This window comes from Leiobunum rupestre, chromosome 1 (genome assembly GCF_980474605.1).
Source record: "Leiobunum rupestre chromosome 1, qqLeiRupe1.1.hap1, whole genome shotgun sequence".
Classification (NCBI taxonomy): domain Eukaryota; kingdom Metazoa; phylum Arthropoda; class Arachnida; order Opiliones; family Sclerosomatidae; genus Leiobunum; species Leiobunum rupestre.
The window spans coordinates 85,723,051-85,740,100 of NC_143384.1; the positions used below are offsets into that span (position 1 = coordinate 85,723,051).

Genomic DNA, 17,050 nt, shown 5'->3' on the forward strand with positions numbered 1-17,050 from the left:
ATGAACTAGATTTTATCCGACACACTCAAGAGAAATGAAGTAAAGCTCTTCTAGTGAGAGCTCATGGTTACAAAATATACCCGAATTGTTCGAAATTGGTATACAGCTCTGAAAATTGATATACACGTGCCTTGAACTATACTCTCGACTACCTTAATTTTTCAAAAAAAAAAACGACTGTAAAAACTTTTATAAGTAAAAAATACCCTTGTTGCCGAGGACGCGCGTATCTTAGTTTAGAAGTGTTTTTAAAGTTATGTTCTAAGTTGCACCGCATTTTCGCAACTTTAGGAATAAAATATGATAAATCACGTGTAGCTCACGTGGTAATGGTGGTGAAGTTATGAATTTTTTTATGGTAATACGTGTCACAGTGCTTCTTAAAACCTGATATGGAACCACATCGAGGTATTTTTTTACTTGACGTTTTTTACCATTTTTCATTTTTCTCCATAGGGAAAAATGGTAAATCGTGTGTAACTCGGGTGGTAAAGGTGGTAAAGTTATGAAATTTTTTATGATGATACGTGTAATAGTACTACTTAAAACCTGATATGGAACCACATCGAGGTATTTTTTTACTTGACGTTTTTTACCATTTTTCATTTTTCTCCATAGGGAAAAAGGGTAAATCGTGTGTAACTCGGGTGGTAAAGGTGGTAAAGTTATGAATTTTTTTATGATGATACGTGCAATAATACTACTTAAAACCTGATATGGAACCACATCGAGGTATTTTTTTACTTGACGTTTTTGACCATTTTTCATTTTTCTCCATAGGGAAAAAGGGTAAATCGTGTGTAACTCGGGTGGTAAAGGTGGTAAAGTTATGAATTTTTTTATGATGATACGTGTAATAATACTACTTAAAACCTGATATGGAACCACATCGAGGTATTTTTTTACTTGACGTTTTTGACCATTTTTCATTTTTCTCCATAGGGAAAAAGGGTAAATCGTGTGTAACTCGGGTGGTAAAGGTGGTAAACTTATGAATTTTTTTATGATGATACGTGTAATAATACTACTTAAAACCTGATATGGAACCACATCGAGGTATTTTTTTACTTGACGTTTTTTACCATTTTTCATTTTTCTCCATAGGGAAAAAGGGTAAATCGTGTGTAACTCGGGTGGTAAAGGTGGTAAAGTTATGAATTTTTTTATGATGATACGTGTAATAATACTACTTAAAACCTGATATGGAACCACATCGAGGTATTTTTTTACTTGACGTTTTTTACCATTTTTCATTTTTCTCCATAGGGAAAAAGGGTAAATCGTGTGTAACTCGGGTGGTAAAGGTGGTAAAGTTATGAAATTTTTTATGTTGATACGTGTAATAGTACTACTTAAAACCTGATATGGAACCACATCGAGGTTTTTTTTAAATAAATCTCTTTCAAGAGACTTGTATCCGGCTCCCACGTTTAACCACTTTGTCTCAGAAGGGCACTGCAATCTTTCTTTCGTCCCTTTCTGACAAAGAATACATAGTAACCAATCTATATTTTTAGTTTGAGAACTCATTGCACAGCGTACGTAATTAGAAAAACAGAAGTCGTCAGTTTAAAAGCATAAAAAAATACGAGTAGGTCTAACTGCAATTTTTGTATAAATCAATCTCGCAACAGCCTTTTGAAAACCGCGAAATTAGGCTTAGTTGTGGTTGCCATGGAAATTCTATATAAAAAAGATAAAAGCTGGGAAAAAAATGTCTCGATGTAGTTCCATATCAGCTTTTAAGTAATACTATGTCACGTATCACCATAAAAAAAAAACAATATTTTAACCACCTTTACGACCCGAGCTAAACTCGATTTACCATTTTTTCCTATAGAGAAAAACGAAAAATGGTAAAAAACGCCAAGTAAAAAAAATATCTCGATGTGGTTCCATTTCAGGTTTTAAGTAGCACGGTGACACGTATTATCATAAAAAAATTCATAACTTTACCACCTTTACCACGTGATTTACCATTTTTCATTCCTAAAGTTGCGAAAATGCGTTGCAACTTAGAACAGATATTTTAAAAACACTATAAACTAAGATGCGCGCGGCCTCGGCAACAAGGGCGTTTTTTGCTTATAAACGTTTTTACAGTCGGTGTTTTTGATAAATAAAATTTAGGTAGTCGAGAGTATAGTTCAAGGCACGTGTATAATAATTTTCAGAGCTGTATACCAATTTCGAACAATTTATCACCATGCACTCTCACTATTCGGGGTAGAAAGTAAAAATTAAATAGAATTCTGCTCACTGCAGAGCATTGGCAGGGACAGCGATGTACAACAATTGCAGGAGGATCAAAAATCGATTAAGAGGTAAAAAAGGGAAAAAAATATATCAATGTTATATGCAGAATACAAGAAGAATACTATTCGCTCATCGACTGGGACTGATAATGTAATAGACATGAGCTCTACTGTTTTTTCTGCGACCACTGAGACACGAATTGAGCAGATATCCCTTATTTTAAGTTATTGGAAATCGATAAAAGTAACAAACTTCTTTTAGGCAGAACTCTTATCTATATGCGAAAATAAACCTGGAAAAAGACACGCGTGAACAATCTAACCATTTACTTCGGAAAACCGAAAGAATATCCCACAGAACAGCAACTAAATTTGGCTTAAAGTTGGAACGTAAGAAAGAAGTTAACAGTGTTTTTCTCAAAACTATATTCAATGGGGCGGATCTTGCAGAAAACAATTACGTTCAAGTAGGTGTTCAAAACGAAAGCATTGCGACCAACGAATATAAGCAGATACTCAAGAACACGTCAATTTCACTGTTCGTATGTTTGGGGCTACACCGATTAAACTAGTTCATGAAGAAAATTAAGCTTTCAGTCTACTTGGAAAAAGATAACATTAGCTTAGAATTGGGTATTGGTATTGAAGAAGCTTGTTATCTACGGGAACAACTTATAAAATAAAAATTAAGAAAATGTTAAATTAGCACTGGATTTAAACCATAATTTATTTACTCAAATCCAAAGTAAGTTAGTTTTGACAGATCTAACCTGGTGTAATCTCTTAGTTGATTGTGGAAATAGTCAACCTTTTTTTGAAAGGATTTTGTTTGACAAAGATTTTGGCAATATCAAATTAGTTTCTTAACTTCTGACCTTAATGCAGATTTTGGTCTGTCATATTTAGAAAAATATCTTTAAAAAATGAAACAGTGAGATGAGTACAAATTTTCATTCAAAATAAAGTTTCGATTTTACAAAAGCTAAATACATTCATTTTTTATTTCTAGAAGAGGTTAATAACAAAAGTTGACCAAATACGCCCATATCTTCGAAACTTTATTAAGTTTATTATTCATATAGTTCGGAAAAACGAGATTCAAAATGTGGTATTTTTTCCGAATTCTTATGATCCTTTCTACGTGTAAACGTAAACTAGCTATTTCTCGTGTACCTCTTCCACCTTTGAGGTTTTCCATTTAAGAATGAGGGCATATTGAGTTTTACTCTCTTTTGCTCAATGATAAATCCCCTATCACCCATTACGGAATCCCCGGATCTAACAGATCCAGTATCCCACATTCTTCTCCCAATTCTTTATCCGATATCCAACCAGGAACTAAATCGGATATAAAGCTAATGAACCCATTTGGTGTAATGCCTATTAAGCCTTTAGCCGTATTGTGAGTTTTATAGGTTTTGTGTTTAAAAGTCATCAGGTTTTTGAATAAAAAGTTCCTAAGCGTCTATAATCACCCTAGTTTTAGGACATTTTAACTTACTCTTGTGGAACGTATTCATCAAACATTTGATAACCTGTGGTATTATAAATCAAACCAAGTAATACATTACAAACAGTTGACCGTGAAATACCAAAACGGTAAGTTAATCTTCTTCCAAAAGACCTACTTTAATGTGGCAAAGTACCAGAGATAACTGGTCTTTCAAAGATAGATAGATCCTTGGCCAACCTTTATTCTTATTATTATTGTCATTTCTTTCAAATTTGCGTTTAGCGCCTTTTTACCCATTAATAAGTTGACAAGTTTTCAAATCTGGTTCGATATATTCAATTAAAGTAGTAATAGCCTCAACTGAAAATTCCTGGCTACGGGCCTGGATTTAAATATCTTTCAAGGGTGGATGAATAATTTAGTAAGAATTTCTTTTCCTATGGCAGCTATTGTACCTGGTGTTATATAATCTTGAGTGTTAACTCTCAAATTTACCCAGACAGATTTGGGTTTCTCTTTAAGGAAAAGTTTTAAGAGTTTCCAAACATTTTTTAGATTTTTCTCAAAGTAGGTTATATTAATTCTTTATCTTAAATTCTTAAGATATTATTAATATTATTCACAAAGATCATGGCGGTAGCTGTATTCCCAAACGATTTGTAGTGTTGTCTATAGTTCAGATTCGAGTAGTTTCAACTCCTCTGAAGGGCCAACCCCCAAAGGCGCGTATAATGTTTAATTTCGGTTGGTTATTAATACTAATCCGCCTTGTTACAAGTGGATCTTATTTATTTAAATAATTTAATATTGTCCATGTTTAAAAGGTAACGTGTGTGTCAATATCAGTAATTTCGTCAGAACTTGAGGATCTTTTATCGGATATATTTACGTTTTCTTGGATATCTCTAACAAAAAGGTCAGTATTCATAGTCGGGTACAATCTGATTTAACTCAAGGGAATGTTTGTAGTCATAATTCATTTTGGTGAGTTTGTATAAATATTTTTCATTACTGTTCGTGTGTCTAAAGTAACTATTGTTGGGTTGGTGATGAGTTGAGTAAAGTGATAATTTGAATTATTCATATTTCTTGCCTTTCGACTCAGTGGCGGTTGTAGATTTGCATTATAATCACCGAATATTAATATTTACATCTAATTTTGATCAGAGCGTTTTTTTATTTAATTGAAACTTAAGATCCGAACATGAATTCTTATTGTTTGGAATTGGGGGAAATATAACAAATCCCATTGGCAACTCCTTTGAAATTTGGTTCCCATAGAATACACCAGAGGGAATCCAAATGAGGATCAGATATTTCACAATTAGATGGTGGCATATTACGTTGCGTAACGATAAAATGTTGTTTTACGAAAATAACTAGTCCGCCACCACCATTATTTGTTCAGTTCAGTCTTGCGACCGAATGAATTTTTTTAAATTATGGTATCAAATAAACTCATCTATATAGGTAAACATTTTGCATGAGAACTGATAACTTATATTACAATGGCGTAGTCAGAAACCAATAAAAGGGGGAGTGCTCGGACTAAGTAAAATATCTAAGGGGTCATAAAACTGATGAAACTTTAATACAGTCAAAGCTATGGACACTTAAAACCCTCTGTCTATGCCACTGATATACAGGGCGTCTTTATTTGATCGGCCCAGGCATTTTTCTCAAACACTATATCTTCTAGAAATTGCAATATCTCAGTGGACATCGTTGTTATTTGTGAATTTCAGAAAAATCGTGAAATTTTTCACGGTTTTAGAATTTGTAGATTTTGAACGCTATGTGGTAGACGAAACGTTTCCATGAGTAAGTTTTAAAGCATTTTCGAAAACCTTTAATGGAAATGGTAAGGGCAAAATCGTACATTTTGTCACTGAAATAATAGGTCATGAAAAATAACAAGTTGGTACTACCCAAATGTTTGTACAAGAATCACCCCTGCAAAATATTTTGCATTTAAATTTGAAGCCTAAATTTTTATTTCAACATTTGAGTACGATACGCCCTGTCATAATTGTGTTTTCATAATTATTTTCATTGGTGCACCGTTAACCCAATTCATCATAAGTTCACTTTACCCGCCAAAAGAATTCAGAATGAGTTACACCTGTAAATATCTCAAATTTATTTTAACTGTACGCTATAGAACACTTTATTTTTAAAAACAAAATGTAAACTTTATAATTTTGGTGTTCTATAGAGTTAAGTCAATCGTTGAAAATTACTTTATTTCAAGTTAATTATATTTACACTGGTCAGAGTGATAAAATTACAATATTAATAAAATGTCGTTCAATTTACGAACACTATCTGAAAATTAAAAAATGAAAAATACATCGTTAAAGACAAAATAAGTCTTTTCAAGGCTTTTGCTAACAGTACAAGCTACTTTCACTGCTTGTGTTAAGTTTATAAATATTTGCTTCCTCAACCTCTCTAAAATTAAAACATGACATTAAAATGAACAACGTCATTCTTCACATGTTTTAAACTTAGTGAGGGAACTCGATCTTGATAGGTGTGTCTGGGTTCCTTGGGATACCCTCTTTATTGTCCCCAACTGGACGATATTCCAACTCTTCTCTCGTTACGACTGTCGCAATCGGAACTTGGTCGATGAAGTCATAAAATGGCTCTTGTTTGACGCAGCTGGCATCGATGTTGACGCAATTGTAGCCAAACACCATTCCTCTCTCGACGGCTGAAGTGTCTGCGTCAGGTTGGGCAACTTCCGCTTTCACGGCGTGGGCGCAGTGGGGCTTTTCAGTGAGGGATCCAATCTGTTCCGCCGTTAAACGTCGCAGTTGCACCAAACAATATCTACCTCTCGTTTGAGGACCAGAGAGGTGAAATTCACGAGGCTGTGATTGGCGCACTGGTTCTGTGTGGTGACTGTTCGAAGTGCCAAATTGAATTCCAGCTATACCATGAATTCGATGGTGCACTTGAAGGGTTTTATTGGTAGTTAAGTTCTGATCGCTACTGTGGCATTTTGGGGCCTTTATCCTCTGAGAGTGACGTGTTTTTTCGTGGCGAATCAAACTACTATTATTTGCAGACGCGTAATTACACTGGTCACACTGGAAGGGTTTTTCGCCCGTGTGCTTTCTTCTGTGAACAATCAAACTACCTTTATTTGCAGACGCGTAGTTACACTGGTCACACTGGAAGGGTTTTTCGCCCGTGTGCTTTCTTCTGTGGCGAATCAAACTACTATTATATGCAGACGCGTAATTACACTGGTCACACTGGAAGGGTTTTTCGCCCGTGTGCTTTCTTCTGTGAACAATCAAACTAACTTTATTTGCAGACGCGTAGTTACACTGGTCACACTGGAAGGGTTTTTCGCCCGTGTGCTTTCTTCTGTGGCAAATCAAACTACTATTATTTGCAGACGCGTAATTACACTGGTCACACTGGAAGGGTTTTTCGCCCGTGTGCTTTCTTCTGTGAACAATCAAACTAACTTTATTTGCAGCCGCGTAATTACACTGGTCACACTGGAAGGGATTTTCACCGGTGTGCTTTCTTCTGTGAACAATCAAACTACCTTTATTTGAAGACGCGTAATTACATTGGTCACACTTAAAGGGTTTTTCGCCCGTGTGAGTTCTTATGTGGCAAATCAAATACCCCTTCTGAGCAGATGCGTAGTTACACTGGTCACACTGGAAGGGTTTTTCACCCGTGTGAGTTCTTCGGTGGCAAATCAAACCCCCCTTATTTATAGACGCGTAGTTACACTGATCGCACTGGAAGGGTTTTTCGCCCGTGTGAGTTCTTTTATGGCAAATCAAACTACCCTTATGTGTAGGCGCGTAGTTACACTGGTCACACTGGAAGCGGTTTTCGCCCGGGTGAGTTCTTCGGTGGTGAATCAACAGCCGCTTTTGGGCAGACGCGTAGGTACACTGGTCACACTGGAATGGTCTTTCGCCCGTGTGAGTTCTTCTGTGGCGAATGAAATTATTCTTATTGTTCGTTGCGTAGACGCATTCTGAGCACGTGTGGATTTTATCTCCTCGGCTGCTCATTTTTCACTCTGAATCAAAGGCTCTTTTGGATTTATGAACTAGTGTTGCTTATACAAAAGCCTAAAACAAATTAAAATATTAGCGAAAATCAATCAGCACGGACAACAACAACGCAATGATGACACTATCAAAATCTATATCTCCTATTTCATTAGTTTTAGCATCAGGTAAAAATTATTTATATTTTATCTGATCGCGAATGCACGATATTATCTTAAGGGGGAGGAACTTTGGCAGTGGCGTAGGAAGGGGGGCACAGGGGGGCACAGGGAGGCAACAAATTGGTTTCAAAGAGGCAGCAAAGGTTTGGCGGTGAGGTGCCAAAATGATCTATGGAAAACTATAATTTTGAACGTAAATGATAGAAGATTTACCATTTGGTTTCGAGACTAGAAGTGTTTAGTTACTGGTTTGCCAAAACAACTTACTTAACGCGGTTTATTTTTTTTAAATACACGTAAATAAAAAATGTAATAAAAATTCAATTCAATTACAGTGAAATTTCAAAGTGAAAAACTAATTATTATAGCGGCGTGGATATTTTATAAGTTATCGTTTAAAATCTATTTTGTCTCAACGCCGGGAGCTAATAAAAGACCTACCTTTAAAGAAGGTGAGTGCGAGTTTAGGCAACTTTTTATGATAGTTTCTACTGCATTTTTACGCGATGTTTTTACAGTTCAGAATTATTTAAATAAAATTGAATGCATTATTATTTGAGTTTTAGGTAATAAAAATAATATACAACGATTTTTAAACCATATTTGGTTCAAAATTCTTAAAAATTTCGTACTTTTTTCCAATTCATTAGTATTTACAGCCAACATGATATAAGTGCTATCAACTTATTACTTAAAAATCCGCGGGTACAAATAGAAAACGCAAACCCAGCGCCATCTATAGTACAAAATGAATAAAATCTCAAGGCCACCAGAAAGGTCAACTTAAAAGATAAATTTATGTTTTTATTGAAAAAACATTCCTCCTATATTGTGTAAAAAACTCAGGATGGAAGTATATGAACTGTTGAACAAATGGCGAAATATTATTAATTTTAAAAGACCGACTCGAGAGAGTCAACGCACGGCCGCGCGGGGGGCTAGGAATGAAAACCGCATTACTTCAGACCTTTGGTATATAATTACCAAAATATTCCAAGGCGAGTTTTACTGGTAAGCCAAAAAACCTACCTAAACGTTGTTCAATTTTCAAGAAAAACACGTCAAAATTAAATTATTTTTTTCAGATGACAGATTATTGGCCCTTTCTTTAAGACAATGCAACGTGGTGCTTTACATTAATGAAGGATCGGCGGCAAAAAACTATTACGAGTTATGCAAAATATGCCTTGTATTAGCGAGAAAAGGGGTAGAATTTTCATAACGTACAAACTAGAGCAGGGATAAACAATCGTAAACAATAGTAGGCCCTTCCAACGATACACAAAATATACCTAAGATTTTAAATCAATCAATTACGTGCTCCTCGGTGCGCCCCTATCTGCTGAGGTTATTTCCTCTTGCTTAGCTAGTAAGACTGAGGCTTTAAAGGTGATGGCGAGAAACCTCGAGCACATCTCAGCCCATCACGGCTTCTTCCTGCTTAAAAACTCCTTGGTCATTCCGAGGTTGTCGTATCTTCTCCGCAGCGCTCCGGTGTGGCTTTGTGAAGATGGCCCCAGGTCTTTCGATGGAACTCTTCGAAAATCACTTCAAGACGTCACCAATACTCTTATGGATGAGGCTCCTTGGGAACAATCGTCACTTCCCGTGGCTAAAGGCGGCCTTGGAATTCGTCATGCCTCAAAACTCGCGCTTCCGGGGTTTTTGTCGTCGGCCTCCAGCGTCGCTGATTTAGTGCAAAATATTCTTCCGCCCTATTTTGCTTCTTCTCCGGACCCGGTTTTCAGCGATGCTCTTCGCCATTGGGAACTTTTGACGGCGGCTGTTTTACCTTCTCAAGACGATTGGAGTCATCAAAGAGTATGGGAAGCACCGGTTATTGACAGTACCGCGAAGCTACTTTTCAATGGCGCAGTCAATGATCGCGATAAAGCTCGTCTTCTCTCGGTTAGCTCGAAGGAATCCGGTTCTTGGCTGAACGCGCGTCCGTCGCCTTATCCCGGAACCGACCTCGACGATGACTCCTTTCGGATTGCGGTCGGTCTGCGTTTGGGGGCCCGCATCTGCGTGCCTCACACGTGTAATTGTGGTGCCCAGGTCGACTCTTACGGGACACACGGCCTGAGCTGTAAGAAGAGTTCCGGACGGCTTTCCAGGCACGGCGCCGTTAATGATATTCTTAAACGTGCTCTGGTTGCCGCGGGTGTTCCATCCATTCTGGAACCTCCGGGTCTCTCCCGCGACGACGGGAAGCGGCCTGATGGAATGTCCCTTGTTCCATGGACCGGCGGAAAATCGTTGGTGTGGGACTTTACCTGCACTCAGCGGCGGCGATCGGAAAATATTTCTGTGGGGGCACGGGCCATAATTTTTTTCATCCAAAAATGCATATACTTAAAACTTAAGGACGAAAATGTGCAGCTCTAAATTTTTATTACTATACATATTTTTTTAAAGCGTTTTTTTAATATCTCATCCGTCTATGAATACATTGATAATATCGAAATTAATTTCACGGTTATATCATCTTAACGCTACTCGCATCTGCAATCTCAAAATAGATTCTGTAAAAAGACTGAATTCGGACCCAAATAAAGGCAGTGAGATAGTAAATATTTCCCTGGTTGCTATTTTTCCTCAATTTTATTTCTGTGGGGGCTCAGCCCTCGTTGGTTTTTTCCTGTGGGGGCTCGAGCCCCAGAGCCCCAGAGCCCCCACGGGATCGCCGTCACTGCCTGCACTGACTCTTTGGCTCCGTCATATTTGGCGTCTTCAAAAACACGACGTTCTATTTACATGCGAAGTTTCCATTATTTCAACAGTAAGTTGCAGGTCCTGGCTCCAGAGGTGGGCAAAACTTGTGAGCGAATTCTTAAAACAATGAACGCTCAGACCTTCTTAATTTGAGTGATCAAGTAAGCTAGTGCTCAATACTGGCGATGCTATTTTCTCTCTCTTAAACTGAACCAGTTCAGGCCGTGAAATTCTCGCAGTCACTGATCATTCACGATGCGTTGAACGAAATCGGCGCCACGTCCTCCAGCGGCGGGATAATTCGTTCACTAGAAAGCGCTGACGGCAGGCTAAGTGAGATCGCGCCGAAAGAAGTGGTAGTTTTTTAACATAGGAATTACTCAACCCACTGAGCGACGGGATAGTCTTTCTTCTGGAATTCGCTCACAGCGCGGTGAGAAAACATTATACAAATAACATTTTATTGTCGATTTTTTTATTGAATTCACTTTTTTATGAAATAATTTATAAGAAATGAAACTTTTTTCTCATAGCGCTTTGATCGAAATTCCGGGAAACAGTCTACCACGTCGTTCAGTGCGATGAGTAATTCCAATGTCAAACAAGTGGGTCACGTGACCCAAATAATAGTCTTACACGAGCTTACTGTATCGAGTTTGTGAGTTAAACTAAGCCAAAAATAAATAAGCACGACGATTTATTTAAGTGTACACTCTGTTAAAAAAGTCTTTGCCTCTTGAAATGTTTGCGCTTTTTTGCTAATTTCTCGAAATGCATTATAGATAGAAAGATGAAACCAATTTCATTCTTAATATTTTTTCATCATCTTTCAGATGCTTCTGAGGGCTACGTTAAACAAAAGAAAATGAAGAACCTGCATGCAAAATAGAAATACTCGGGTTTCTTTTTCTCTCGCGGATCAACGCGAAAATTATTATGCGCAGTGGTTTGTTTTTCTTTTGTTTAAGCTAAATTTGCACGGCGTTTTGAAATGCTGTGGAATTTAGTAGGGTTTGATGAAAAGTCCGGTTAAGCATTTGATACAAAACTGATTCCCGTCTTAAAGTTTGAAAGCCTATAACTCGTCACCTATTGGTCTTAGAGACATAAAAGTAACACTTCGTAAATATAAATCGACCACCCTCAATCCATTAAAGGCGTTTTCAGAGGCGTAACTCTATTATTTTAAAAGTTGTCAAAAATGATATTTGTCATTTCCGGGCAAGATTTAAATTTTTCGACGGAACTGATAGTTGCATCTGAAAGAGGATGAAAAAATATTAAGCATGAAATTGGTTTCATCCTTCTATCTATAATACATTTAGAGAAATTAGCAAAAAAGCGCAAACATTTCAAGAGGCAAAGACTTTTTTAACAGAGTGTACATATATTTATTAAACTACTATTCCCCAGCGCCAGTCTAAACGTAGTGACGATTCCCGCGTCCTCTCCCCAGCCATTTCGCGGTACAGCTCTACCCCAGCGCCAGTCTAGACGTAGTGACGATTCCCGCGTCCTCTACCCAGCCATTTCGCGGTACAGCTCTACCCCAGCGCCAGTCTAGACGTAGTGCAGTGTTGCCAATGTGTGGGATAAATCCCACATTGTGGGATTTTTGGCGATTTTTTGGGCTGTGTGGGATAAAGGGATTTTTAAGCGAAAATCATTGATTTGGTGGGATTTTTGGCCTGAATTTTTGAAAAAGCACTATTTCCAGAAATTCATAAGCCGAAAATATCAGACTTTTATTTCTCTAACGCTATAAAAATTATTAGTAATTTTTATTTAATTGTTTTCCCGCGCTGGCCTTCGAAACTTGAAAATATTTGGCATGTTTTCCGCTGAGTTTTGGGAGGGGGCGTGGCTAAAAACGTGTAGAGGGTTTGGCTGGAAATTTTGGAACTGGACTGTGGGATTTTCGGTCGTCAAACATTGGCAACATTGACGTAGTGACGATTCCCGAGTCCTCTCTTGTGTGTCACGTGACTCCCCCGTGTCTCTTTCTCTAACAGTTGTAGGAAGATTATTCTAGCTTTTGATTGTTACTTCTAGAGGCTGATTTCCTCGTGTGGCTGTTATTCGCAATCGCGTGCGAGGATTCTTCTAAGTTTAGTATGATTTCTACCGTGCCGTGTCATGCCTGCGGCGGACGCCGGACAACGGAGCGAGACCAGGAGTCTTACTAAGAGCCTATACGGCTCGTGTAAGAATAAAAACTACTGTTTCTCTCGGCGCGAACTCATTCAGTCCGCTGTCAGCGCTTTCTAGTGAACGAATTAACCCGCCGCTAGGGGAAGAGGCGCCGTGAAAAATCACTGACTGAGCGAACTAATCGGCGATCACCCTGAGCGGGCTCAATTTCTCTTTCTCGCTTAACAAGACCAACCGACCTTCGTATTTGAAGTGCTCACTCGTTTCGAGAGGATTTTCGAAAATGAACGCTCACAATGTTTGCCCACCTCTGCCTGGCTCTCGGATAAATCACTTCATGGCGATTTCGTTAAAGCGGTTTTCTTGAAGCGCCTATTGTTAAGGTACTTTCCTACGGGCAAAGGTCATAATAAATTCACACAGACTTTATTCGAGGCTGCGAGGCAAGGCATTCCTATGTATATTCTACGTATATTTTTTAAATACAAATTTCTATTTTCTAACAATCATGAAACGTAAATTGTGGACTAGACTTAGATATCCAAAAACAAACTTCGTCTTTTCTAAACTTGATATCATATATTATTAAAAAAATTAAAAAAACGCAGTTGACTATAGTCAGTCTAAAAACAGCTGTTACTGTTACGGTAACTGGACGCGTAAACACACTCGAGTGACGAGGTTTAAATGAAGGCTGGCAGTAAAATAGGAAACTAGTACGCAGGTCGCAGTGCCTATGATTTACTACATAGAAGCAAGGCAAGCCCTCGCAAGTGGGGGAAAAAAGAGGCAGGGTGGGAAAACGAAAAAAAAACCATGGAGGGGTGGGGCCCGGCCTTTCAAAAAAGAACCGGCCCTGGCCCGACTACATCACTGAATATAGTCGATTTAAGTCAAGTTGGTCATTTATTAAATTGCGTAATTCCACTTAAAATTAAAAAAACGATTAAGGGGACGTATGCCCTTTCTAAAATACCGTGAATGGCCCTCAAATTGAAAAATTTAAGATTAATGGACGGTAAGGTCTCTGTTAATCTCTAAAAATGCTTTAGAAACTAACTCAAACAGTTGGCTTAGTTGGCACTAACCTTGGCTAAAGGTATGCCAAATAGGCCTGTTGGTCTTTTTAGTATTTGCGTTCAATTGAATGGGGCCTTTTAAGTTAATGCTCTAAGCCGAAATGGAAATGTCGGCGGTCCTGCGACAGCTTATCATACCCTAGCCTATGTTGTAATATTTACCAAACAAAAATGTAGCTTCTTCATTTGTCCAAACAATAAAGCTCTTATTGCTTGTGTATACGTTTAAGTTTCCGTTTGTTTCTGCGTAAATCAATACGTATTCATAACAACTATCATACTACAGTATTTGGAAATACATCATTTAGGTGTAGTGGGTTACAAGAGTGTACAATTCTACATTGAAATGTATGTGAATATAGTAATTTAGGAACCTTATCAAAATTTCTACTATGATTAGCGAGATATTAAGGGGTACGGGGAGCGTAAGCCCCCGATAAGGAAAATACACTAATTTATCAAAATTAGCTTCAAATTGGAATATAGTACTGTCCATACCATTTTTGTATTGGTGTATCGTAATATAGACTGTAATTTTATGGGGGCAGAAGTGAAGAACTTAGTATAGTATTTAATCACCCTATGAAAAGTATTATATACTATAAATTACTTTGCTTTAGTGTTCGTACGGGGACCCCGACCCCGACTGTCGCAAACCAAGTCGGGGTTATGTTTTCGTAGTGTAATTTTAAATTTTCACGCCGACGCATCCCGCTAAAATCCTAAAAATATAAAATAGATAGGTTCCTTCTCTCCCTTTTTTCGTGGGCGAGAATAGAATGATCCGAATGACCTACGGCTGATGCCGCTGACGTAGCTCTCGCTTGACGCTTGCCTCCCACTTGAGTTTTAGTTTCATAATTGCCGTTGTTTCGGGCTCTCTCAGTCTCAGCTAAGGAGTGTGGAGTTACAACGTTTGGAAATAAGTTGTAAATTTATAAAACAACTTATTTAAACAATTACAATGCCTACGCTATAGACCTCTATTTTAATATCTACCTATCTTATCTATTTTTACTATAGTCTTAGTCGATAATGCAAAATAACGGTCAAAAATGCCGCCGATCGGTTTTGTAAAATATTTGCGGCGGCGTAATCGTCGGCCTTTTTCGGAATGGAGATACAGGCCGGAAGGCAGGCAAGGCTGCCAGATTTCGATAGACCGAAATCAGCCAACTCTCTGAAATGTTTTCGTTTTCAAAACGAAAATTTTGCGGCGTAGCTATCGACTAAGACTATTACTAATAGTCCCTAGGCTCAGAGGCTGGCTTACACAAGATACACTATCTAATCTTAACCAGAAAAATTGGGGTATTTTTATAATTTTTCTATTCTTAATAAATACAAAGAACTTTCCAACCCTGACCCCGACCCCGACTTGTTTTTCGCGGGGTTAGACCCACCCCGACCCCAACTTTATTTTGACCCCGTACGAACACTACTTTCCTTATATTTTATTACGTCTATGGGGGGGGCGTCATATTCAATCTGTGCCCCCCTTAATCGAAAACGTTCCCATGCGCCTTTCTATTGGGTAATTGTTTCCGTAATTTTATAAAAATTTAAAAGCATTTCTAATGTTTCTCGCCGTAGTTACGCCCATAGCTTAATTCTGTTAAGTCGGCTACTCTACTTCATAATACCTATTTTATTTTTCAACTTTAAGAATTTTAGCAGATGCCAGATGGACGCTAGGCTATTCCCGCCATGGCATTTATTCCAGGCTTGCAACAGCGAAGTTTTTAAGGAGTTTATTTAGTTTCCTAGGTTAGTTTCATACACCTCCTTCTCATTGAACAAAACAAAATGAATATAAGAATTTTGCCTACCTTTATTAAAATAAGTTCCAATATTTGGTATTAGTAGACGTTTTTAAAGAATGAAGAATAATCTAAGCATTTGCTTCTTCGACGAGAAAGCCGTTAATATATCAAAACGTATAAGAATAATTTCTTGGATAAGGTAGGAATCGCGACGTAAAAAAGTGATGCCAGGCGTAAGTAAACGACATCATTTTGTTAAAGTTCATATGCACTAAAAAATAAAACTTCCTGTGTGGGTACATATACCACAAATAAAGTTTAAAAAAATATTTAAAAAAAAATATATAATTTTAGGGGTAAATATAGCGAAATTAAAATGCTAAAAAAAGCAGACGATTATTTTTAAGATTCGCGGCGAAATCGGGAAACGGAAGTACGGGCGCGAAATCGGTGACGTGACGTCATCCTGGCGGGAGAAAACGCTAGACAGACGGAGTACAACTGCTTGGAAAACGTAAGTCTGACCACGGATCTTCTTTCCTTTTTATGATTTATATTAATATATTAATTTTTTTCGTTTTAAATAAATATGGCTAATAATGTGGTGGAGCCCTATCAGTTTCAGCCAGAAGAATCGTCAGAAAGTGATGAAAATGATGAACGTATATCTAATAGTTCATCAGATGATAGTTTAAACCTTGTTGACAATTCTTGGTATATATTTACTTTTAATTATTGATTTATACTGTATTAATATTAATTTTTATTAGGTGTAGATGTAATAATTGCCATATCATGCCAAGTGCTTTAGAATGCATTTGTTGCTTGGAGCAAGCTACCGTTGCTGCTAGAGCAGCAGAATCTAACCATGGCTGTATCATTGAGCACAGAGGATATCTGTTAAATTGCTTGGAAGAGGAGGTCTTAAGAACTGCATACACAGCGTATGTCAGCCGGGAAATGCGAAGACTTGGGGTTAATGCTAGACATTTAAACCAACTTGAGTAAGTATGCTCATTAAATATGAATTTTAATAAACTGCAACCAATATAGCTTAACTAAATAAAAATTGTTGAAATTCTTGAATATTTTAGGCGATACCGATATACTGCATATCGTCAATTTATTAGATGGATATATATACCACCACTGGTTTTGGCAATAGAGTCGTAATTCCATCTTGTGTAATACTGAAAATTCGTGCGAAATTTCCATCTCCAAATTTAGTTTATACTAATTTCATGTATGCCTAGATTTAAATTTGATACTAGCTTCTATTAGCCCTATTTGTAATTTTAAATTTAGTCAATAGTTTTAAATTTAATTATCTCATTTTGAAGGACCATTTGTGATAAAACTAGTCCTTTAAGGGGAAGCATTTTGAACTATTAGTAGCAAAATAAATCAGCAGATGGCGCTGACCG

The 17,050-nt window shown here is 37.5% G+C and overlaps 1 protein-coding gene across 1 annotated transcript; it reads left to right on the forward strand.

The window, feature by feature from the left end:
• Positions 1-16,215: 16,215 nt before the first annotated feature.
• On the forward strand, positions 16,216-16,634 carry LOC149968647 (uncharacterized). Its single transcript, XM_090168328.1, has 2 exons — positions 16,216-16,340; positions 16,397-16,634. The coding sequence occupies exons 1-2, from the start codon at positions 16,216-16,218 to the stop codon at positions 16,632-16,634; spliced, it is 363 nt and encodes a 120-aa protein (XP_090024454.1).
• The last annotated feature ends 416 nt before the right edge of the window (positions 16,635-17,050 follow it).